Source organism: Capricornis sumatraensis, chromosome 22, assembly GCF_032405125.1.
Source record: "Capricornis sumatraensis isolate serow.1 chromosome 22, serow.2, whole genome shotgun sequence".
Classification (NCBI taxonomy): Eukaryota; Metazoa; Chordata; class Mammalia; order Artiodactyla; family Bovidae; genus Capricornis; species Capricornis sumatraensis.
In genome coordinates this window covers 33,709,416-33,735,477 of record NC_091090.1, presented here as the reverse complement: position 1 = coordinate 33,735,477, position 26,062 = coordinate 33,709,416, and the positions used below count along the sequence as shown (strand labels likewise).

At 40.1% G+C, this 26,062-nt stretch overlaps 2 protein-coding genes and 3 non-coding genes across 5 annotated transcripts in view; 2 read left to right on the top strand and 3 right to left on the bottom strand.

Annotated features, from left to right (window-relative positions):
* The window catches only part of LOC138069278 (zinc finger protein 184-like), a 1,142,341-nt gene that overhangs the window by 910,419 nt on the left and 205,860 nt on the right, over positions 1–26,062 (bottom strand). The window lies entirely within an intron of this gene.
* On the top strand, positions 3,633–11,587 carry GPX5 (glutathione peroxidase 5). The gene is made up of 5 exons (XM_068960565.1): positions 3,633–3,713; positions 6,471–6,624; positions 9,570–9,687; positions 10,168–10,267; positions 11,381–11,587. The coding sequence occupies exons 1-5, from the start codon at positions 3,633–3,635 to the stop codon at positions 11,585–11,587; spliced, it is 660 nt and encodes a 219-aa protein (XP_068816666.1).
* Positions 15,808–15,901, top strand: TRNAI-UAU (transfer RNA isoleucine (anticodon UAU)). The gene is made up of 2 exons: positions 15,808–15,845; positions 15,866–15,901. It is a non-coding gene; the product is annotated as a tRNA-Ile (tRNA).
* On the bottom strand, positions 18,753–18,825 carry TRNAR-UCG (transfer RNA arginine (anticodon UCG)). The gene has a single exon. It is a non-coding gene; the product is annotated as a tRNA-Arg (tRNA).
* Positions 24,036–24,109, bottom strand: TRNAT-UGU (transfer RNA threonine (anticodon UGU)). Its single transcript has one exon. It is a non-coding gene; the product is annotated as a tRNA-Thr (tRNA).

Here is a 26,062-nt window from a genome sequence, read left to right as displayed (position 1 = left end):
GAAGCCTATGCACCCCAACTAAGAATAGCACCCCCCTCCCCACCGCAACTAGAGAAAGCCCAGTTGTTTTACTCATGTAGCAATAAAGAGCCAGCACAACCAAATCAATAAATAATGATAAATGTTGACTCAAAAAAAATGAAACTAACATAAGAAAGTTAATGTTGATTTTCAGGTAGGATTAAGTCATTAACACAGGCTAAGACAGAGAATCTGAAAGGCTTTATTTCAGTCTTTAAATGGCCACCCAGTAGTTGCGTGACCTTTGGCAAAAAGTTATCCTCATAAGAAATCTACCTCAAGGAAATATTGGAGTCTTATTAGGAAAAATAGGCAGTTGTTGAGACGTGTTTTTTTTTTTTAATCATATCTTATTGAGTAATTTAGAGAGATCTTATTGTGTAATTTAGATCTGGACTGGTTTTCAGACTTAATCTGTGGCTCAGGTCTAAACATTTCTACCTAAAAATCTTGTTTGGTAAAAACAATTGAATTTGCTTTCTTGATCTTTCAATGGAAATAAATATATAGATAATTTGGGACAAGGAAAATGGAATCCCTGAGTAACTGGTCTCCAAGATCAAGAACTTAAATCCCAAGAGATATGATTCAGGGAATGGAGAGTATTTAGCTTGCCTGAAGACTGAGCTTATTGAGAGTGAAGACTGAGAAGGAGGCTGAGATCACAGGAGAATTTTGGATACCATGCTGGAGATTCTGGATTTGATTCTATAACAAATTGTTAGCCTTATTGGCTCACTATCAGTGGAGCGATATCATGAGACAAGAGTTCAGCAGCTCCAGTGGCAGCAGGGGGAAGAGGAAAAAAGCATTGAAGGGGAAGAACTTGGAAGAGGGAAGACAAATAGGAAATGGCTTCAGCATTCCAGAACGAAAATGATATTGTCAGATAGACTACGACAGGAAGTACCCCTCATGTAGTCCCGCCTGCTGAGCTTGCGCTCCTAAATTTTTCCTTCTGACTGGAGCTCTTATTTCCAGGGAAACTAAAACAATGAGACACAGAGATGGGAAGGCAGAGATTTTAGGCCCCTTGCTCTGATCTGCACACTCAGGAACAATTATGACGAATGGGTCTCTTCTGCTCTAGGAATTAGTTATTGTGTGATGAGCAAAGAGAATGTAGTTACTAATAAAGTAAGGAATTTATAACAGCAGGAAAGAAGCAGAGTGTAATTCTACTTTGGATAAGTCAGTTTTTCTATCTGAGCATCAGTTCCATCTGATAAATTAATGATGGGTATTTGCCTTGGGCTAAATCCAGGGCTAGCTGTGACTGGACAAAGGCAGGAGGATCTGTGGGCAGGAAGTAGGAAACCTGTATAGCTGCCCTCAAGGGCTTTAGGAGCTCAGTAGCTGGGCCAGCAGTCATTGTTTTGGGCTCCTCCCTCTAGATTAGAGGCCTCTGAGGAGAGATCAGAAATCTGGGATAACAAAAAGCCTCTGTTTTCTGAGAGAATTCATGAATGCCCAGACTCCACCAGCATCAAGAATTAAACCCTACTCAGACTTCAGTTTTAAGGAGGCGGAGGCAGCTATTTATGGCGGGGCCTGGTTAAAAAAACAGTAAGAACTGGAAAAGAAGGCTTTTGTTGTTCAGTCACTCAGTCGTGTCCAGCTATTTGCGACCCCATGGACTGCAGCACGCCAGGCTTCCCTGTCCTTCACCATCTCCCAGAGTCTGCTTTAAAGAAGACTTTATCATTTCAATAAACGTGAGAGTTAGTAAAGCTGAGCTTTCAGTGCAAATCCTATGGGAGAAGGAAGATTGGGGAGAGTGGTAAAGACAAATCTGATCTTCTGCACCCAATCCAAATATTTTTCAGCATCTCTTTGTTAGTTATCTCCTTAGAGCACCGTTAGTTGCTAAACTCACCCTTCTAATCCCATGGCACTAGGAAACACATTAATCTTTGTTTTAGTCATTTTGCCTTCTAAGTCATCAGACAACAGTTTTACCAAATGTTTTGTTGCAACATGACAAGACTGCCAACTTTTCAGTCTGTAGTAACTGTTACCTTGCCCCTCTTCCTCTCTGAGAGGTAGGAAAATGGGATTGGATTGCGGACAAAAAATGTTTTTAATTAATATAAGAAGAGAATCATTGCACAGCCTAATGATGATATAGATTTAAAAGTGCCATAAATTTAAAAGTGTGATTAATTCAACCCTTTAAATCTGAGATCCAAATTAAAAAAATAATTTTTTAAATTTCAAAGAGGTAATATACAATATACAGATGTTTCAAGAATAAGAACAATATGCATATTAAACATATTTCACCTATAGGGAGAAAGGAGAAGTTTGAGTATGAATATAAAACAAAAGGGGGGACCTTGCAAGAACAAGTAATCATGAATTTAGGAGGATGATTAACTCCAACCTTAGCACTAGAGGCCCAGAAAGTAAATCCATACTGTAGATAAGAGGGAGAAAGTTATTGGTCAGCACCTCTGCCATGAGGTTTGTGGGAATTAGATATATGTTAATTATGTGAGAAACTCAGCAATTCCAAGTGCTCAAGGCCTGTTACATAAACTCATCTATTCAAAGTTTTGGCTGATACTATCGAGCAGTGGTTAGAAACTTTTGCTGAATGGATGGGGGTTCTTAGGATGGTTGAGAGGCAAAGCATTTTTATCCTTAGAGGAATGTGAGCCTCACTTCCATTATCCTTCTTGGGCCCTGGGGCTTTCAGGAGATTAACAGAAGTGTTTTTGACTTCCAGTACATTTACAATCATTTCAAAATAAAAGAATTTTTAAGTTATTTACTTAAAAAAAAAAAACAAAACATTGTATTTAAAATGGCAGATTATCCTCCAGAAATTTTGTGGCTATTACTTTCTGCCCTCACCTGGAGTATACCAGACTGATACCTAGACTGGGTACCTCCATTCCTTTGAATTTAGGCCAATCTGATAAATGCAGAATGCAACTTTTCTTGTTTCTATCTCTTTGATTATTGGCAAGGGAGAACACTGTATCCTACCACAGATGCCATTTGGTTTACTGTCTGGTGCCCAAGTTTCTCTTGGGCTGCTTGGTTTTTCTTACTGACTTATAAGCATGTGAAAACATTTACTGTATAGTGAACATATTAATGTGTAAAGATTTTTCCCTTCTTCAGGCCCAGTTTCCTTCTAACTCTCTTAGACAGATCACATGTGAGCCATTCTTTGATTTTTTTTAAGCCAAATAATAATATTAGGAATAGTATTTGGAACATCCATGTCATGCGTTTTCGCATTGACTTTACTGAGATGTCTGGGGGACGGCATCTGCACCTAGACATGGCTATCCACTCAGAAAAAATAGACAATAGTCTTGAAAGAGTGTGGAGTGCTTGCCCTCACCTTTTCATAATTCTGCCAGAATTTATGTGAGTCCTAGGTCCTCATTGCACTAGTGAGCGCTGAGTGCTCACGGGGGTGTGTGTAGGTGAGGATGTGGTTTGAATTCTATGTCCTCTTGCCCCACTCACACCCTAGAAATCCTTGCCGCCCTATGATTGGCCTACATAGGCTTGGGCTAGTCCCTGGCAGAGTATCAAAAGGTTACTGGGTGCCCAACAACCTCAGACTCTCAGACCAGTGATCCGAAGATACTATCATGACTGTACAGTTAAGGGCCTCTTGTCTTTTTCTCCTTTTCCTAGCTGGCTTTGTGCAAACAAATTACAGTCTAGAGAAGGTAAGTGACTTCCAGAGAGGGTGGGACAAGGTTCAAAGGTGGAGTCTTGGGTCCTGCTCCAAGATCCCACCCTCAGTCCTTCTTGTAAGGCTCTGACCTCTGCTTCCTCCCTCTAAACATTTCTTCACTTCTCGAATCTTCTTCACTTCTATGGTGTTCCTTGAGCTGAATATGGGTAGGGACAAGAGAACCCTTTTACTGCGGTCCTTTCTCCTCTTCTTCTCCAGGTAGAGGTTGCCTGGACATCCTTCTAGCCACCCATCAGTATGCATCAGAGCTGGGTCTGAGGCATGAGCTGTAGTGGGCATCACAGTGAGTGTGGATTAGGGTTTGGAGGAAAGTTTGAGTTGAGTCATCTCAGACACAGCTAAGCAGGAAACATATGAAGAGGTGGAAAAATGAATGTGGAAGTTTTAGGGATGGATAAAATCAGAGTTATCAGAGAAACATAAAACATATGGAAAAAAATAACTGGAGGCCAAAATAATTGGATCTGAAGTTAGAAGTCTTGAATTCTGGCCTCTAATTCATGGCTTATTGATACAATAAAAAAAAGTTGCCTTATTGATAAAAATGTGTATGGCGATGGCAGGAGCAGTTTAGGAAAGAACAATAAACTAGAAGAACCAGAAGCAAAAAGCAATCAAAAGTTAGGGGCAAGCAAACTCTCATTCACATAACGGGTTATCATTTTTGGCCTTAGACAAGTCACTTCACCTCCATTAATCTCTGCTTTCTCGCCATAAATGTGTGTATAAGAGGATTTACCCACTTGTTCACCCAGTTATGGGGTGGGAGGATGAGCAAAAATTATCGTGCTTATGATGTGGTCTATAATTGCAACTCTAGTAAGATCTTCCTTCCTCTTGATTAGATAACCTCTTGAGTGATTTTCCTTATTTTTGAAAGTTGAGATAGTGTTTATGCTAACTGGTGCTGGCTACTTGGGTGTGGAGACCCTTGGCTGTAGAACTTGCTTAATAAAGGCCGAGTCTGGAGATAATTGAGACATATCACGCAGACCTAAATAAATGTGAAATAACAATGAATATCAGGAGTAAGCTGGACTGGACCTACAGGAGTCTTCAAGATCAGAGTCTTAAGGCCATGCATTCTCGTACCCAACAAGATTTTCAGGAATTTTCAGCACAGTAGCAAAGGCAGGAAAAAGGCAAATTCTTAAAAATGTTTAGCTGGGAACCAGGCATAATGGAGATAGGAATGGATACTCTGATATAATGTTCTCTTTATATATGTCTCAGTTTTGCTGGTATGTATTTGTGCGTGCATTTAGGGAAAGGTGCAAAAGCCTGCATAGAGAACATGCCTCTCTCCCCAGGAGTAAAAGCTAAGTAGCTAAGTGTGCGAGGGATACAATCAGTGGTAGAGTTTGGTTTGGTTTTGTGTTGGAGCACTGCTTTTGGTGGGGCAGATGGTGTCTGATTAAAATCTGTTATAGTCCTTGCATTTCCAGGGAGTCTAGTTTAATCCTAGTTTAAGTCTGGACCTTTCTTATTAGATTATATTCTTCCTTCCTTTCTCTGGTCACAGTACCTCTCTGCCTTTTTCTGACTGGGTGGTTTGGATGTTAGCTTTCTTTTCATACTTTGGGATTTTACATTCCCTATATTCCAGAACCCATTTATAGCAGCTTCCCTGATATAGAGAAGGAAATCAGGATGTGTTGGTGAGCCCTGTGGAGTCAGCGTATTTTGGGTACTGCATGGACCCTGCATGGATAAAGACAGAGGAGAGATAAGATGAGATCAGCCTGCAGAGGAATTTAACCTAAGGACAGGCAATGAAAATTTCATGCTGAACTTATTTCTATTATGTGGAACTTTGCTCAAATATGTTCCATAGATTGGATAAAGATTAAGGTAGATGGAGCTGGTGGTGAAGGTAGATATTAGATAGCTAGAGCATGATGGGTAAGGAGTTGGGTATGTGATAAATTGGATGCTGCCAGACACAGTTTAGTGACCTACAGACAGATGGATTTTTGAGCTCTACATCTCTTTTCCTGGCAGCTACAAAAAGTTAGAATTTCATAGTATTGGGTTACAAGACCATCATATGAGTAAGAGTGCATTGAGAGAGAAAACTACTCAAGGTAGGAGTAATATTAGATTCTAGAATGTTAAACCTGGAAGCCTTTCAGGATCTAATAGGAATCTGAGGGCCAAGGATGAGAACTTCCCAGGATCACAAGGAACTCTAACAATAGAGCAAGCTTCTGATTCCCAGGTAGAGCTCTTTCCACTCCACCATGCTGATGAGTGGGGCAGGAAGTCAGAAGACCTCGGGAAAGTTAAAGAAGTAATAAGGCTATCCTGAAATACTTGGGAATTAAAAACCTTCTCTTCACTGTGGGAATCCAGGCAAGAATGCCTTCAACCAAGAGACAAGGGGTAGCATCATTTTCAGAGAAGCAAGAAAGGCAGTATGCTTTTCAGTTTACTTCCAGGCCATCCCATTGCAGCTCATGAATCTCTGCTTTTTTCCATTCATCCAAGCAGTTCCTGGTATTTTACCTCTGCAAAGATAATAAAGAGACTTGACTGCCTGTTCCTCAAAAATACCATTGCCTTTCAAGTCACAAGACCTAGTTTCAATCTTGTCATTGACACATTAGATGACTCGTATTTGTTTTCTGGATCTCAGTTAATATATGTATTGCTCTTTAAATGGTTTGAAAGATTATATTGACATTAGGAATTATTATTACTAAAATTATGATTTTTTAAAATCTTCCAGATGGATTGCTACAAAGATGTGAAAGGCACCATCTATGATTATGACGCTTTTACTCTTAATGGAAAGGAACACATTCAGTTCAAGCAGTATGCGGGCAAACATGTCCTTTTTGTCAATGTGGCCACCTATTGTGGTCTGACAGCTCAATATCCTGGTAAGAGTTCATAGCTAAATCTCCTTGGGACTAATTTTCCAGCTTGTTATATTTTAAGTCATATTGGTATTATATTCTAATTTTAATTCTATATATCAAAACAAATACTCACGATCAAGTGACTTTATTCCCTAATGTCAGGAGTCAGCAAACTATGGTCCACAGGGCAAATCCAGTCAGCCTAATTTTGTAAATAAAGTTTTATTGAACACAGCCATGACCATTCATTTGCAGATTGTCTATGGTTGATATTATGCTGCAAGACAGAGTTGAGTCATATGAGTGTTGGTGCCAGAGGCCATCTGAAATGACTAATCTGGACCTTCACAGAAAATGTTTGCTGACCCTTCCTACGTCCTGCCTCTGCTTTGCTCCTGAGATTTCCAGGAGAACCAATAATGTATTTGAGAGCAGCCTCTCTGAAGATTCAAGTCTTCTTGGCAAATACAGGAGGTAGGATTGATGATTTTGAGACTTTTCCAGGTAACTTACAAAGACAGGGAAAAGAAAAAAAGGCTTTATCCCTGGAGCACATTTGACTGGAGTGAGAGCTGGAGAGGCGACCGTAAGAGAGGCGAACGCTTCCTCTCCAACCTCAACACCTCCTTTAGGTGTAGACTTTTCCCCTCTCTGTGCATTATTCAGGGTAGAGTGTTATCTTTCTCATATCTTAGGCCATTTTGATTAAAAGCCAATAAATAATGAACAGGACTAATTTTTATCAGAAATAGATGCCTTTCTTATATTTGAACTAATAAGAACTTCATTTTTAGGTTTTTCATTATTATATTTTGAATAGGTACTGAGCTGAACTGAACTATATTCACAAGGCTCAAAGTTAAAGTAATAAAAAATTATAGAGTAAAAATTCTTTTCATCTGTTTCCTTTCCCTTCTGATGACCAGTATTATCGTGTTTACCAAATATATAGGTATTCTTTTTTTTACTTTTCTACCAATTGATGACATGTAATAAATGATGATGATGATAGTCAGTAATGTCTGACTCTTTTTGACTCACGGACTGTAACTGCCAGGCTCCCCTGTCCATGGGATTCTCTAGGCAAGAATACTGGAGTGGGTTGCCATTTCCTTCTCCAAACACAAAAAGTAATAAATACAACCTGCCAATTTGCTTTTTAAAATTAATAAGGTACCTTGGAGTTCGGATCATTTCCTCCCTCTGTTTTAAGATTGAATAATATTCTGTTGGACCATACTTCATTTTGCCAGTTATAGGGATTTAAAAAATCAATTTATTCAGTTCCAACTCTGTATGTGATAGGTGCAAGAACTGGGGAATAGTTTCTCAAGAACTGGAAGACAGGCTTCCTAATTAATAGTCTGTTTCCTAGAGGAGTTATTATCTATAGTGACTAAAGACAAGAGGGGAGGATGTGAGGAAAAGTACTTAGGAACCATGTGGAAACAGGAAAGCAATCTTATATTGCAGAGAATAAAAATGAAAGGACTTAGAGGAGATATCAGTTGACACTGTTGCCTGAGCAGACTGTTCAGTTAGGGAGTGGTTAGTGTTTGTTATGGAACTGAAGATACTTGGCTCACAAAGGGTGAAAAGATGATTATAAAAGTCCGGGGAAACAAACTGAAAAGCTTGAGGAAGAAGGCAATTGGAAGCTTGTGTTTTGGTATATCAGTGAGGGTTTTTAGGTAGAATGTGTCTTTAACATGCTGAAGATTGTTAAAGAACGCCAGAAAGCTCAACTTGAAATTTCTCTGCTTCTTTTTGCCCCTGTCAGATTTACCCCTACTCTACCCAGGGTGAACTAGCCTGTGAAGAGGAGAGAAGTCCATTCTCATTGTGCATGTCCCTTCCTTTAAAAAAAAAAAAAAAAAGATTCAATCTACCAATTAACCAATCAGGGAAGGCAAACTGATAGTCAGTGATGTTTAAATGTGGTTTTGTTTAAAATTAAAATGAAATTAAAATTTTTGTTTTTAAATTGTGGTACAAAAAGACAAAATATAAAATTTACCATCTTAACCTCTTTTAAGAAGACTGTTCAGCAGTGTTAAAAATATTCATTGTTGTAAAACAAATCTCTAGAACTTTTCTGTCTTGCAAAACTGAAACTCTGTATCCATTAAATAACAGCTCCCCTTTCGCCTTTCCCCCAAGCCCCTGGTAACCACTATTCTACCTTCTGTTTCTATAAATTTGACTACTTTAGATACCACATGTATTTCTCTTACCTACAGTGTTTGTCTTTTCATGACTAGTTTATTTCACTTAGCATAAAGATTCATTCATGTTGTAACATGTGACAAAATTTCCTTCCATTTTAAAACTGAATAATATTCCATTGTATATGGATATACCACATTTTGTTTATGCATTCATCCATCAATGGACATTTGGGTTGCTTCCACCTCTTGATTTTTATGTATAGTGCTCCTATGAACATGGATGTGCAAATATCTCTCTGAGACTGTTTTTCAATTCTTATGCATATATGCCCAGAATTGGGACTGCTGCTTTACGGTAGTTCTATTTTTAATTGTTTAAGAAACCTCCATATTATTTTCCATAACAGTTATACCATTTTACAATCCCACCAGCAGTGATCTGGTGAGCTTTAGAATAATAAAGATGACTGGGGAGCCACCTCAGAATAATGTGACCAGAAGAACTTCTGGAAAGGAATCTGGGCATCCTTATTTTTAAGGAAAGGTCCCATCTGATTCTGATGTGCTGCAGATTTGGGAAATACTCCATTATAACAAAGGGCTTTTGCATACATGTCTGGAGATCTAGTATTTCATTTCAGCCCTGCCATGAACAGTCTTTCTGACTTAGATATTTTTCCGCTTTTCCTGGACCTCTGTTTTTCCCTCTGTAAAATGGGTATTTCCAAGGATCACTGTCTATACACACAAGGCAGGCTCTCTGGCCAGGCCACCATATTGTCCATTCTCTACCCATAGAACTGAATGCACTACAGGAGGAGCTGAAGCCCTTTGGCCTAGTTGTGTTGGGATTTCCCTGTAACCAATTCGGAAAGCAAGAACCGGGAGAAAACTCAGAAATTCTTCCAGGACTGAAGTAAGCGCCTACTTAAAACCCTATAGAGATCTGTCTCTGTCTACCTTTTCTCCATTTCCAGAGGCACTTCCATGTTGGGAATTTCCAGGATGGGCAGTGGGTTAATGGGCTTGGGGTACCTACTAACTGATTTTAAATTTGGCCTTCACTGATGTGAGTCTGGCTGTGTCAGAGATGCTTTCCCCTTCCCTGGGAAGTGAGACCTGGATGGATGGTGGAGGAATGGGAGCACAGAAATAGCTCCTGGTGTTGCTGTTACAGAAACAATACAGATGGGAGACAGTGACAGCATGTGGAATAGAGAAAAATCAAGTGTCAGGGAGCCCAAAGTTTACCAACGACCTTACTTCCCCTTCTCAGCCCTGTTTTCTATACCTCCATATCTGATTCCCCTTTTTCATAACCTCAAATCCTGGTACCCTATTATAATTTTCTCTCTTATATTCTGGAGCTTCCTGGGAACATTATGGTTCATTGCAGGTATGTCCGTCCAGGAGGAGGATACGTACCTAATTTCCAGCTGTTTGAGAAAGGGGATGTGAATGGTGAAACAGAGCAGAAAGTCTTCACCTTCTTAAAGGTGAGTTAATTACTGACCTAAGCTTCTTCTTCCTTAATATTCCTAATGTAGAGTTGGTGTGGTAGAAACGGACGCAAGGGCTCCTGCCTGGAGGAGGGGTTGGACTCTTTGGAAGAGATCTCCTTATAAGCATAGGGACTAGGGTTAAATTTGTTAGTATCTGTGATGCTCTGGCTTTGTGGTACAAAGCATTGTGTAGAGTGCTACCTTTCACTGGGACCATTCTCTTTTGTTCATTGACATTCATTCATTCAAGGAACATTTGTTGAGTGTCTGCTATCTATAAGGCAGTTTGCTAAACAATAAGGGTATAAAAATAAACAGACGCTGTCCCTGTTCCTTGATGAGTTCATACTGGAGAAGACCAAAAAAAAAAAAAAAAAAAGGCAGATGTAATACAATGCAATAAGTGCCTTTTATGAAACACTGGCTCTTAGACACAGAGAACGTGAGAGCTGAGAAGGGCCCTTAAAGATGATCAGAGTTCAGTGTCCTTAAATGCGGAACTGTGGGCCAAGGTTGACCCATGTTGAGATTTTTATATATACTCAGTAAACTGAAAAAACAGGGCAATGTTAGGAGGGTTTCATAAACATCAACTGATTTATAGAGCTGCCCATTATTCTAAGATTAGGACACATATGTAATTTATTCTTATAATTATCTCTTTAAAACTAAATGAAGTAATGGTGTTTTAAAATTTTTCTCTTATTTTTCAAAACAAAACACTGGAACTCCATATTAGCCCCCAAAAGGTATTTTCAAAAGATGACTGGCCCATGGAGCATCAAGATCTAGGAAACCACATTCTAATCTCTTCCCTTTGTAGAAAAGGGAATTGAAAGCTAGAGAGCTGACATATCTCATTCATAGGAACAGGATTTTGTGATGGGGTCACAGGGAGAGATAGAAAGAGGAAGTAGACTTTTGCTATAATATCTACAACTTTCTTGGTAGTTAGCATGGTTGTGATTCAGAGAATATATTAAGAATCATAGGAAACGAACATATCTCAACATAAGAGGAAGTGGAGTATCTGTGGGTGAAAATAGCCTGGATCATCCATGATCAGAAATGATTCCGTCATTTCTTTTTTCCATCTCTCTGCTGCAGCAATCCTGTCCTCACCCTTCTGAGTTTATGGGCTCAATCAAACATATATCCTGGGAACCCATCATGGTCCGTGACATCCGCTGGAATTTTGAGAAGTTCCTAGTGGGACCTGATGGCGTCCCTGTCATGCGCTGGTTTCATCGGACTCCAGTCAGTACAGTCAAGTCAGATATTCTGGCATACATGAAACAGTTCCAAACCAAATAAGAAGATCAAGTTGGGGGCAGGAGCCATCCTGCTTCTTTACCTGAAGACCTGTTTAAAAGCAAAATCTTTTCTCTACATTCTCTTCACTCAGTCATGTCCAACTCTTAGCGACCCCATAGACTACAGCCTACCAGGCTCCTCTATCCATGGGATTTTCCAGGCAAGAGTACTGGAGTGGGGTGCCATTGCCTTCTCCAATTCATCCATGAGGATAGGTCAATTTGCCATGATATCCTGAAAAAGCATGTTCCTACACATTCTGAGTCTTCCTTCTCTCTCTACCCTAAATGTGTAGAATTGACAATGCGGTGAATAGCCATACAATTTAAGTTCTACTTCATAACATTTGTCTTCCCCTAGGAGAAACATGTAAAGTCAATTTCCAAATATTTTCAGATCAGTCTTTTTCCATGACACCCCACCCATCCCTGCCTCCGCTGATCTGTCACTCTTTTGTAGGAGCCCTAGATAGAGTGGGAGCAAGAAATTGCCTCACATGAAGGGAAGAGTATCTCCATGATGGTGGCAGTCAGAGCCTCTTTTTAATTCAGACCCTACAAAAACCTTCCTCTGTCTGATCTTTAGTGTATTCAGAGTATGACACTTGGTCAGAGCATCCTTTGAAAGATAGGCTTTCCCTTCTCAACCCTAGAACCCTTAGCTTCAGAACCAGCCCTGCAACTATCTCCAATAAAATGTTTCCTACAGCATCTGGAATCACTGTGGTGGTTTTCAAATCCTATCCAGAGCTCAGACTCATTTTCTCTCTCTCTTCTTCCTCACTGTGACTGTCACAGATGGTGTATTGACTAAATACCTGGACCCTTTGGATAGAAGATTTACCTTCCTAGATCCTTGGAAGGTTGTTACCTGATGACTCTCAACTGTCATCTCTTTTTAGGAATTGTCTCAGGTCAAGGTCACATTTCATTTCCAAGGGCAGCCTATATCTAATTATTGGTCTATGCGAGGTATAACAGCCAAGATCTGACTTCTCAACTTGGGACACATCTAAAGGGCCATTCCAGTTGTGGAGACCCCCAGGAATAGGCAAATGCCCTTCTGCGCTTGCACTGCAGCCCAGTTTGTTCCTCTGACAGATTTTGATTCTTCATTGCTTCTCAGGTGTTCACCCTGAGATAGTACCCCAGTAAAGTTTCTGAATGCAAATCCCCATTTTGGAGTCTTTCCAGGGAACACAAAATACAGTAGTTGGTAAAGCATCTGAGAAAGAAAATGCCAAGATGAGTTTTTTGGTTGTTTGTTTGTTTGCAACACCCATGCAGCAAGTGGGGATATTAATTCCCTGACCAGGGATAGAACCCATACCCTTGAAGTGAAAGTGCAGTGTCTTAACCACTGGACTCCAGGGAAGTCCCTAAAATGAGATTTTTGAAGCTGGATTATCCATCTGGTTGGCAGTAAAGGGATTGGTGGAACACAGCCACTAGCACAATGTAGCAGTTTTTAAAACTTTCACCCAACCTGAACTGAGATGCTATACCAATGGATATGCAAAAGCAGATGTGATGTATCAGGTGCTTGATAAATATGGGAGAGATGGTAATAATAATGTAATAGAATTCTTCAGTAGAAGAAATTGGAAAGAGATGATTAAATGCTGAGGATGATATCTCATCAAATAAAGTGAAAGTCACTCAGTTGTGTCCAACTTTCTGGGACCGAGGCCAGAATACTGGAGTGGGTAGCCTTTTCCTTCTCCAGGGGAATCTTCCCAACCCAGGGACTGAACCCAGGTCTCCAACACTGCAGGCAGATTTTTTTACCAGCTGAGTCACAAAGGAAGCCAAGTAGAGGCTAATGTGAAAGCCAGAGTCTCCATAGGAGGGTATAAAAAAAACTCTCATATCCTGCAACTCAAGGGCAAAAAAAGCTAAGGTTCAGCTCCAAGATTTAATCACAGGAATAGTAGGACTCCAAAGTATGTTAAATTCCCAAACCAGATTATCTTCTGTGCCTAGGTCATGGCCTCAATTGGAAAAGAACAGAATATTGAAACATTGGATGGAGACATTTGGTGGGATGCATTGTTGTTGCTGTTGAGTCGCTAAGTCATGTCTGACTCTGCGACCCCATGGACTGTAGCCTGCCAGGCTCTTCGGTCTATGGGACTTCCCAGGCAAGAATACTGGAGTGGGCTGCCATTTTCTTCTCCAAGGGATACATTAGAACATCTAGATCTCCAGATTTCCCAAGATCCTTTCAGCTTTTTAGAAGTAGCCCAATCCTCCTTACCAAGGGTTAGTTAGTCCTTCTTCCTTGAAGACAATGCAGAGATCTCTCCTCTGCCAAACACGTACCTCTGCCACACATTCGGCATCCTTCCGTACACAACTAAATTCTAAGTGTTCTGGATCAAGAAGAGTAGAATGCAAAGTTAGTTGATGTAGAATACACTGATACTAGAGCATTCTCCCAAAGTACAGAATTTTTATACGCTGGCAAGAACTCAATGTACTGTTAGGATTCTCCTGCTTAAAACAGCAAGAGCTCTCACTAAATGTGGTAAGAATGCCAGGACTCTTGACATTGATGGCAGAAAGAGGGATCAAAAATTCAAAGAAGTGGACATGCTAGAGTGGATTTACCATGTAATATTGGAAAACCCACTGGATGAATTGGTAACAGGAGAGCCAAAGGATATTCTGTTGGGGGTGGGGGGAGGCATGTGATGGGACAGGTACACTACCATTACTAAGAAGCTCCATGGTGACTGTCCTCTATTGGACTTGTGCTGGTGATACGAGATTCTGCTACAGAAGTGGCTTCACTGACAGCAATGGGAATTATAGGATCTTGAAGCAATTCAGGCCAGAAATAGCAGCACTGAGCTGGTCAGAACCTGGTCAGTGTATGCATGTACATGTGCCGGGTGTGGTGGGCAAAATTCATGTAATGAAAGACAATTTCAGAGAGGTAGCCACCTTTGTAGAGTGTTGAGACAGTTAATAAAATACAGCATCCCTAGAAACAAAATAGATGGGCAGCCAACAAGCATATCACTGTCTACACAGAAGAAATCAAGGATAATCAGAAGACTGAGGGTAGCTGCCCCAGTTAAAAATACAGTCACAATACCTTGCCCAGTTTCTGATCATAAACCAGTTTTCAGATCTGACATCTTGGATTAAAGGGAGAAGCCAATTCCTGATGACCCTGCAGTGCCACTGAAAATATATAGAATATAATTCCCCCATTTCTTTCCTAAATGGACTTGCTAAAGAGAAAACCCCTCAAATTTCAAGGACTGTTGGAAACAAGGTCCAAGTGAATATTTATATGGAAAGACCCAAAGTGTCATCACGGCCCCTCTGTTAAAATGGAGGTAATGGGGGTCCGGTAACAAGTGAAGTTGTGGTTCACGTCTGGGTCACAGTGTGTCCACGCAGGCCATGGAGCCATCCGGAGGGAGTTTCTTTTGTCCCAAAATGTATAACTAGAATGAAAAATCTTGAAATGAACCACAAATATAAACAATATATTTCTCTGAGTGTGAGACTTCAGAAAATTTTCAAGTTACCACCTTTTTGTTTTTCTGCATTTCCTTAGTCTGTATTGCATTTAACATAGTTTATTTAAACTTAGTACATTTAAAACAGTGCTTTTTCTAAAGGAAATATTAGCTCTCCGAATGTTTCAGGATAGCAAAGTATTTTAACATTCTTAAGTTAAAAAACAGTGACTGGGTCGGTGTGGGACGGGTGGCATCTGAAGCAGAGGGAAAGTCGGCCGAGCGGAGCGCAGAGCCGAGGCAGAGGTGATGCGAGAAAGTAGACCGCTGAGATGGTAAGTCCCCGGGAATTCGGAGCAACGAAAATGCACTGTGGTCACACAGACGGAGTACACACTCCTGAGTGGAAAGCTTCCTGCCTTTGTGGAACCAATGTAATTTTTTTCCCCCATTCAAATGCTTTCAAATAAGTCTGAATTTAGAGAAGCCGTGGGAATATGAGCGGAAAATCAAGATGGAGATGGCTGCGACGCTCAACCGAGGCTGCTTCTCTGTACTGTGGGGGAAACGGCGGCAGATTGGCTGATACCAACTGATCAAAGACTGCTGCTGTGAACTGCATATCAGATTCAAAGAGAAAACCCCGTATCAGAAGGCGCCATTTTATTCATAATATTGACTACCTTAAACAAGTCTTCATCTGTGAAAGTATATTCACTTACACCTCCCCAAACCCCTACCTAGCGGAGCTCCAGTGGCGCAATCGGTTAGCGCGCGGTACTTATAAGACAGTACACTTGTGAGCAATGCCGAGGTTGTGAGTTCGAGCCTCACCTGGAGCAAATTTTACTACTCTCTAGCCGTATGAGACAGGTTAAATTTGAGGTCCCCACAAAGCGATCAACGGTTGGGATTTACATACTAGAGCTTGGTTGTGGGTTGTCTTAAAATTCTGTTTACGGTCGTGCATGGTTTAAGTACCATCCCGCTGATTTCGGTGTCTTCCTTCTTCCGACACGTTGGCAATTTAACTTTTGTCTCTTGCCAAGACTGTTTCACAGTAATAAACTACGTCTGATTTGTCAGTTATGTGAAATGTGGACGATCTTGGTTTTTAAACATCTCAGTAGAAGTTTTCCTGTATTTTGAACCTGGTTTCCTCAGTTTCTCCACTCATCGGGGCTTCCTCTAAGGTGCTTATTACTCTTTATAAGTCCATGCTGCCTGTAGATATATCAGACACTCAGGAACTCAGCCTCAGAAAAGGAGTTGAACCAGGAGTCTGTGTGTGGGTCACTTAATCTCACCCTCTCGATCTTAAACATTATCAGATTCATCCTGAGACAAGGACGTGGAGTTCTCTGGCTTTACAAAAATTTGTAATTGCACATGTTTAAATGCTCAGCACTATCAGTGCTTTTTCAGCTGCTGCTACATTTTGGAGCGCTTACATTATCCCTGGCCCCACCCTGAGCTGCCCACCAGGTAAAGAAAGTGAAGTCGCTCAGTCGTGTCCGACTCTTTGCGACCCCATGGACTGTAACCCACCAGACTCCTCTGTCCATGTGATTTTCCAGGCAAGATACTGGAGTGAGTTGCCATTTCCTTCTCCAAAGGTAGGTTCAAAACAAGGTTCACAGACCAATTCAGATTAACACTGGTAAAGAAGTGGTAATGGATAATTTACTTACCAAGATATATCAATCGTGGCTATTCACAGTGTTGTTTTTAGTGTTAAATGAGATAACAAAACATTGTTCGGTTGATTGATTGTTGTTGTTCAGTCACCAAGTCCTGTCACAAATTCCCACTATGCATGTCCCTTTGGAATATGATCGTGCAGCAGCTACCGTAAAGAGGTGGAGTCTATTTCCCTCCTTGTATGTGAGCTGACCTTGCGATTTGGCCAATAGAATGCTGTCTTAATGATGTTGTGGGAGTTTCAATATTAGGGTTCAAGAGCCTTATAACTTCTCCTCTTGCCATCTTGGGACCCTGAGACATCATGTGAAGAAATCCTACCTAACTTCCTGAAGAACTGAAGATCATGTGAAGAGAGAGTCCCAGTCATCCCAGCCATTCCACATGACACCCCAGACAGTGAGTGGGAACATTTTGGACCATCTAGTCCCAGTCAGGCTGCCAGAAAACTGCAATCAATGAGTGACCACAAGCAAAACCAGCAAAAGAATTGCCTAGTTGAGCACAGCCCAATAACTGACCTGCAGAATTGGAAACTAAATGTTGTTTTAAGTCACCCACAAAATTTGGGTGAGGTTTGTTACAAAGATGTAGATGACTGACATAAGCATTTAGCATGGAATTAGAATCCATAACAAGCAAACAGATTGATTTAGTGAGTAAAATTACCCATAAAGAAAAGCCCTAGTCTAGACATCTTAACTGCTAAATTCTGCCATTTTAAAAAAATTGATATTATATCTTTACAAACTCTTATAAAAATTGGAAAAGGAAGCCATTATTACCTTGATGCTAAAGTCACACAAAGACATCATGAGATAAGAAAACTACAGACCAATATCTCTCATAAACATGGACATAAAAATTCTCAACAAAATACTAACAAACAAAATCCAGCAACAGATGAACATATTACAAAAAGGCCTGAGGAAACGTTTGAGGATGGTGTCTGTGTTCATTATCTCTTTTGTAGTGATGGTTTCATGAGTTATACATATGTCAAACTATAAGTTTAAATACATGCAGTTTAAGAAAATTTTGCCTCGATAGAGCTGTTAAAGAAGTACACTCATGGGAAAAAAATCATTACAGCATTCGGCATGAGCAGTTGTGGATTTTTTTTTCTTTCTCTCCTATACTGTGGAAGAGCTGTGTCTGGTTAGATTTATTTCTTCTTTTAATGTTTTAAAGAAGTTCGTAGCAAACGGAAGGAGATGTAATTTTCTCAGTAGGAAGACTTGACAACTAATTCAAAATATTTCATAGTTTAAGACCATTCAAAATTTCAATTCTTACTTGAATCTAATTTGAGCCGTCATATTGTTATATGAATGTGTCCATTACGCCTAAATATTCAAATGTATTTGACCACGTTCTTTCCACTTGTGCAGAAGCTCCCTCTTCATTATAATTTGCCTGACTGGTCTCTTCTCATGGTTCCAAGTCTCTGTTTTAACCCTGGCTCCTCAGATACTGCTTAACGTTCAACTAATTCATCTTGCAACGTGTGGGAGAACCCACCGAAAGACGGCGCTCCTCTCAGGTGGCATCCACGTGAATCAGGAGCCAGCTGCTTAAAATGTGGCAAGTTTTCCTGTCGAAAGGGGGCGCCATTTAAACTGACTTCCAAAAAGCAAATCAACATTTTCAGCGTCGAAGTACAGAGCGGCACCTGAAAACCAACGGAAGAGTCGTACGCTAAAATAAGATACGTCCAGACACTATCGGACGGGGAGAGCAGAATTCCTTGACATTCGTGCCTTGTGGCACCCACCTCACTCACTGGGTCCACCCAAACTCCTGGAGGAGGCTCCAAAAGACCAAGGCTGGCGCTCTTCGCAATCCCAACACCTGCGTACCTGCCTGACCAAGGACTCCTATAGTACAAAGAGAAGGCTGGCGCCGACCCCACTTACTGAATCACGTATAACCAAAGGGAGATACTGGGACAGTGATATCTGGGTAAAGGTAGCCGGAGTGTGAAAAATGAAACAACCACGAAGGGATTCGAACCCTCAATCTTCTGATCCGAAGTCAGACGCCTTATCCATTAGGCCACGTGGTCCTTCATTCGTAAGGTGAGAGAAAAATTTACAAGTATTGAGAATCTGGGCTATTCTTGTTAACTGCAACTCATGAAAAATACCTTTCCCATCAATTTTACTTAAAAGGTGGTGTCACTGGTACAAAACCCAAGTAACTTCTTTTAAGAAATGGTTAGCGACTAGGGCAAAATGGAAATTCTGCTTTTCTCCAAACTCCTACCCTTAGCCTGACACCAAATTTCTTTTCTGAACAAAATTTTACACTTGCATTGTAATGCCTCTTCAGTCAGTTGATTAACCTATTAAAAAAAAAAAAGAAGACGAAGAAGCAAAAAAGGATTGAAATGTCTTTCTGTAATCACGGCTACAAAGGCTCTATTTACCTTCAGAATGAAGACAAAGTCAAAATTAAGACCCTATGGGAATAAGTGAAAATTACAAAAAAAAAAAAAAGACCGCTCCTGGCGTCCTCTCAGCTGGGCGCCCAATCCTGACAAGACGTCTTCAATTAGGATTGAAATGAGAAGCGTCTTCCTAGGCCTGGCCCTTCTTGGAAACCGCGAAGAACAGGTCCACTGAGTACCCTCCAGGGACACCTTAGTAAAAACCCCAACGATTGTACTTACTGAGCAATTAGAAAATGTCCCTCCTTTTGTGCAGCCACTGGGTTGCGGGGTTGTGTGACTGAGAGGGAAGGAACCATTCTTCAGGTTAGAAAGGTTGGATTTTGAGCCATTTTGTTGTAGTTGTCTGTTTCCTTTCCAGCTCATTTCCCACAGCCACTCTCATCTCAGCGGATTTCGACCCCCCATTAGCGATGGTGCGGGCGAGGAAAGCACACGGGTGGTGGGAAGGCGCGCGGGAGGCCTGGAGGAGTCACTCACACCGCCTGATTTGGACCCTGTTCCTGAGGGGTGGGTGGGCGCGGTGAAAGCAACTCAGCTGGAATCTGAGGCATTTGGGGGGCCTCATTCCCCATTATTAGGAACTGCGAGGGCCTGATTTTGGTCTTCATCCAACCTGCCTTCTCAGAGCATTCGGGCTCCCCGCCCCAAAAAGTTGAGGCTACACAGATTTTTCACAATTTAGAGATGCTAGAGAAACAGCGTTTTCTCAAAAGCTTCTGAGCACCCTGCAAAGGCTGCTCTCTTTTGCTTTCTTTCCAGGAAAGCACCACCCCGGTTCTCTGGGCTACAGCAGGTCAAAGTGACAGACTGTCTGGGGTCTGTCCTTAACCCAGCCTCCAGTAAGCATTTAGAAACTGAAATCTAAAAGATGAGAAAGGTTAGCAAAAAATAAAATAAAAAGCAAAAGAAGAGTATATCCAAAAGGTGGATCAGAATGTGCAAAGGTGTAAGAAATTTTGCCGAACTAATTTGAAGTTTTAAATGAAATCGTAACAAAAAAATCAGTTAAATTTCACTAAAGAAAAAATAGCAAATATGAATAGTCCGAAACCATTAAATTAAACAATAAATACTCAAAAATTTTTCCCACAGAGAAAACTCCAAACCCAGATATTTTAATCTGAAAGTTCTATAAAACATTACAGGGAAAATAATTTCAGCTGGACACAAATACTTCCAAATATAGTAACAGAAAGAAGCCTCTCCATCTCATTTTATAAGCCTGCTTTCATCCTAATGAAATCAAAGCCAGGAAACATGAAGAAAGTAAAGGGAAAATGTTTACCTCAGTACAGGGAGAAAGAGCATTGAATAAATTTCAGTGTCCACTAATGAAACAACAATCTGGAAATGGAAAGTTTTTTAACCTGATTTTTAAAATACAAAAATAATCTGTGGAAAACATAATACTTAAAGGCAAAAAATTCAGAACATTCTGTTCGAAATTAGGAACACATGAAGTAAACCAGAAATTACCACTTGTATTCTCTACCAGAGAAGACCCTGATGCTGGGAAAGATTGAAAGCAGGAGGAGAAGGGGACAGAAGATGAGATGGTTGGCTGGCATCACCAACTGGATGGACATGAGTTTGAATAACTTCCAGGAGTTGGTGATAGACAGGGAAGCCTGGTGTGCTGCAGTCCATGGGGTCGCAAAGAGTCAGACACGACTGAGGAACTGAACTGAACTGATTCTCTACTAGACAAAAGGAAAGCAAAAAAATAAAAAGCTGTGATGACTAGAAAGGAATCAACAGAACTGACTTTTTCTTTTTAATAGATCGTATTGGCAACCTACTCCAGTATTCTTGCCTGGAGAATCCCATGGACAGAGGAGCCTGGTGGGCTACAGTCCATGGGATCACAAAGAGTTAGACACAACTTAGTGACTGAACACGCACACATACATATGCTTATGTACAAAGATCAAACAGAAAAATTATTATAAATAGTGTCAGAGTTTTACCACATTTTGATGACAGCTATAAAATTTTAGTTATGTGCAATAAAGAAATATCTAGAAATCATACAAAATGAGATATTATGATAATATTTCAATAACAAGGAAACATTCCAAAACAAATACAACATGGTTTCATCTATAGAAACTACAAACTAAGCATATTAAGTAATCTATTGTGTTAAATACACATATATTAGAAGTAAAGCTTAAAAGCAAGAGACTGAAAGGGAGACTCTAGAGGGAAGGGATACATGTATACTTAAAGCTGATTCATGTTGTTGTACAGCAGAAGCTAATACAAAATTGTAAAGCAATTACCTCCAATTAAAAAAAAAAAAGAACTAAGGACTCAGCCATGTGCATGAGAAATCTTGGGAATAAATTATCCAGTCCCTTCAGAGGGCTGCATCCAGTTCCTGGCTGAAAAATTAACTGCAATCCCATGAGAGACCTCCAAGCCAGGGCCACCCAGCTAAGCTGCTTCTAGATTTCTGATGCACAAAAATTGCTTGAGAATAAATGTTTATTGCTGTTTTAAGTTTTTTTTTTAAAAAAAAGGCAAGGGAATGATAATCACAAGCATTAATGTAGTTGTTATCTCAAGTGAGAAAGAGATGTGGAGTCGGGCAAATGGAACTCATAAAATAAAGGCAATATTCTCTTTCTTAATTGGTGGCTTTTTCTTTTTAAATTATTTTTAATTGAAATGTAACAAACATGCAGGAAAGTGTACAAACAGAAGCATATACAGAATACTTACATTTATGTAGATGTATCTCTGAATATATATGTATGTGAGTGAAAGTCACTCACTAGAATACTGGAGTGGGTAGCTGTTCGCCTCCCCAAGGGATCTTCCAAACCCAGAAATCGAACCCAGGGTTCCTGCACTGCAGGTGGATTCTTTACCAGCTGAGCCACCAGGGAAGCCCTTATATATGTATATATAAATGTATATATCACTGAATATTTACAAAGAGAACATGTCTATGAACTCTCACTCAGATCTTCTGTTCCAATTTATTGCCACTATTTCTATCAAATTGAATCAAGAATTAAGTTTTGTCACCTAGGTTATCTGTGTGAAGAAATACCAGAAGCCCCTCTAATGTGCCTTCTAACTACTTTCTTCTTAAGGGTAATCACATTTTGGACTCTGATATCATCTATTAGCTTTGCACATTTTAAATAACATATAAATAGAATTTTACAATATGTACTCTGATGTCTGGCTACTTTTGTGCAGCACTACGAGGTTCATCCATGTTGTTGTATTCAATGATGTTATTTGTATTTATATATTTACAGTCATACACATATGTAATCATATTGTATTAATATGCCACTATTTATCCATTCTAGTGGTTGATATATGAGTTATTTTCAGTTTGTGAAAATTGTGAATAGGGCTGTTAGGAACACTTTTATATATGCTCTTCTGTGGACTTGTATACAGATTTCTATTACAACTGTAATTTAGTTTCTATTAAAACTGTAATTAAGAAATTGACCCCATTTTTTATATTTGCTGACAGCTTTCAAGACCCATCACTCTCACATTTAAGCCAGCCCATAAGAAAGTGCTTAAGCTCTCTCAGAGGGAAGATCAAACCACGCTAGTCCTGGTTCTCACTTAGGAATCTTCACTCCCCTCTCCACTCCACAGCCTGGCCCCTAACCCTGTAAAAACCAAAGCCCATCACCCCTCCTTGCTCTTATTTTTGGAGTTACCTGAGAGCCTCCCCTAGTCTCCCCAGAAAACTTCATTATGTTAAAGATAAATGTTTTCATATCTCCCTGGTACATATGTAACATTATCGATCTTGCCATTTGAATCATTTGGGTATGGTGACCATTTCATTTCAGCTGATTGATTGCAAGATGGATGTGCACTCATGAATGGACTTACAGAGTCACAGCAAGAGACTTTACTACACTTTTTTTAGCAAGCAGCATATATGATTTCCATATATCTGTAATTACATGTAAGGGAAATGGACAAACTGAAAATGGGAAAAAATAAAATATGACAAACTAGATGAAAAGATAGATGAAAAACAATTATCCATAACCAAACAAACTCAGCTGGCGAATGCAAGACTCTATTTCGACTCTATTTCAATGCTATAGAAATGCTAGTGCCAGGTGGGCTAATGAAAAAAAATGTTATGTTGATTCAGGTTTTCTTTTGTTTACAATAAGTTTCTTTTTTTAATTGAAGTATACAGATTCTATGTTAGTTCCAGTTGCACAATATGGTGATTTGATATTTCTATTACAAGATAATTACCATGATAACTCGAGTTACCATACAAAGATATTACAATATATATATTTTTACTGTATTCCTCATGCTGTACATTTTACCCTAATGACTGATTTATTTTGTAAGTGGAATTTTGTGCCTCTTAATCTCCCTTACTTATTTCACTCATCCCTCCACCCCCCTCCCCTCTGACAACCACAGTCAATCCATGTTGCCTGAAGCTGTGAGAATGTGCGTATTCAAACACCTATCTGACCCCTCCCGCGATGGGGACAACCATCCCATAATGGAGGTGAAGCAGGTTTATTTATTTCCCCAGAAAATGACCTTCTCAAGTTCACTTGCCTTTTTGTGACGGAAAGAAGAGATTTACAATCATTCTTAGCGGTCTGCCTTTTTTGGGATTGGGAGGAGGCAGGGGATTGGTACTTTTGTGAGGGGAAGATAGGTTTGTGATCATTCTTAGGGTTCTACCTTTTTCGGGATCGGGAGAAGGCAGGGGGGTGGTATTGTAGTACTGAATCAGAACAGAACAGAACTGCAGTACTGAAATCTTTATCTTTTCTCAGGGAAGAAGAAGCAGCGTGCAAAATAGGCTCTACTGGGATTTGAACCCAGGATCTCCTGTTTACAAGACAGGCGCTTTAACCAACTAAGCCATAGAGCCAGACGAAGTACAATGTCCGAAAGAAACTTTAAATCAATCTTCTTTGTTACTTTGAAAACTATCCAGATCTTTTCCAATCTTACTTATATACAGGTTGTGCCCATTTCAGTGACTGAACAAAGGGCTTGACAATGTGATGATTACTATGCCTCACAGCGACATAGAAGTTAAAATGAGGCCACAGACACCACATCCGAGTCCTGAATTTGAGTACAAATATTGTAATACATTATATTTCTATAGTACTTTGGAATTTACCAAAATTTGCCTCTCTGAACATCAAAGGCAACACCAAATACGGAGCATATTATCATTCCTATTTTATATTCAACTGCAAAAAGGTTTGAAGATTTGTTCAAGTTTGCAAAGATAGTGAAGAATTGGAGTTAAGACGAACTCATTTTCTGATGCTAATTCATTACCATCTGAGTCACCAGGGAAGTCCTCTGATGCTAATTAAACCATATTGTCAGTACAGCATTTTCGCAAGCTGCAGAAAGAAACAACCCCAAGAATCATGGCAGCTTATAGTAACACACCCTGCTCCTACTATTTGTCTACCATGACTCCGCCCAGGATGAGGGAGCCATCTCTACCGGAAACATTGATGGTCTCTTGACAAACGAAGAAAAAAAATATGGCAAATCAAGAACTGTTTCTTGGTGCCCAAAAGTACCATGTCAATTCTGCTCACATTTTATTATCCAGAGTGAAATAAGTCAAATCTGGTATCTGTGGAGTGAGGCAGTACAATCATATCCCAGGAAGAGGCACTAAATACTTTTGAAAATAATAATTTTTCACAACTAACTACCATCCCATAGAGTCTTTTGTGAAACTCATAACTTTTTTCTTTAAAAAAAAAAAAATTATTTGTCCATCTCTTCCAACATCCGCTGGATCATGGAAAAAGCAAGAGAGTTCCAGAAAAACATCTATTTATGCTTTATTGACTATGCCAAAGCCTTTGACTGTGTGGATCACAATAAACTGTGGAAAATTCTGAAAGAGATGGGAATACCAGACCACCTGACCTGTCTCTTGAGAAACCTGTATGCAGGTCAGGAAGCAACAGTTAGAACTGGACATGGAACAACAGACTGGTTCCAAATAGGAAAAGGAGTACGTCAAGGCTGTATATTGCCACCCTGCTTATTTAACTTATATACAGAGTACATCATGAGAAACGCTGGGCTGGAAGAAGCACAAGATGGAATCAAGATTGCCGGGAGAAATATCAATAATCTCAGATATGCAGATGACACCACCCTTATGGCAGAAAGTAAAGAGGCGCTAAAAAGCCTCTTGATGAAAGTGAAAGAGGAGAGTGAAAAAGTTGGTTTAAAGCTCAACATTTAGAAAACGAAGATCATGGCATCTGGTCCCATCACTTCATGGGAAATAGATGGGGAAACAGTAGAAACAGTGTCAGACTGTTTTTTTTTTTTGGCTCCAAAATCACTGCAGATGGTGACTGCAGCCATGAAATTAAAAGATGCTTACTCCTTGGAAGGAAAGTTATGACCAACCTAGATAGTATATTCAAAAGCAGAGACATTACTTTGCCAACTAAGGTCTGTCTAGTCAAGGCTATGGTTTTTCCTGTGATCATGTATGGATGTGAGAGTTGGACTGTGAAGAAGGCTGAGTGCCGAAGAATTAACGCTTTTGAACTGTGGTGTTGGAGAAGACTCTTGAGAGTCCCTTGGTCTGCAAGGAGATCCAACCAGTCCATTCTGAAGGAGATCAACCCTGGGATTTCTTTGGAAGGAATGATGCTGAAGCTGAAGCTCCAGTACTTTGGCCACCTCATGCGAAGAGTTGATTCATTGGAAAAGACTCTGATGCTGGGAGGGATTGGGGGCAGGAGGAGAAGGGGACGACAGAGGATGTGATGGCTGGATGGCATCACGGACTCGATGGACGTGAGTCTGAGTGAACTCCGGGAGTTGG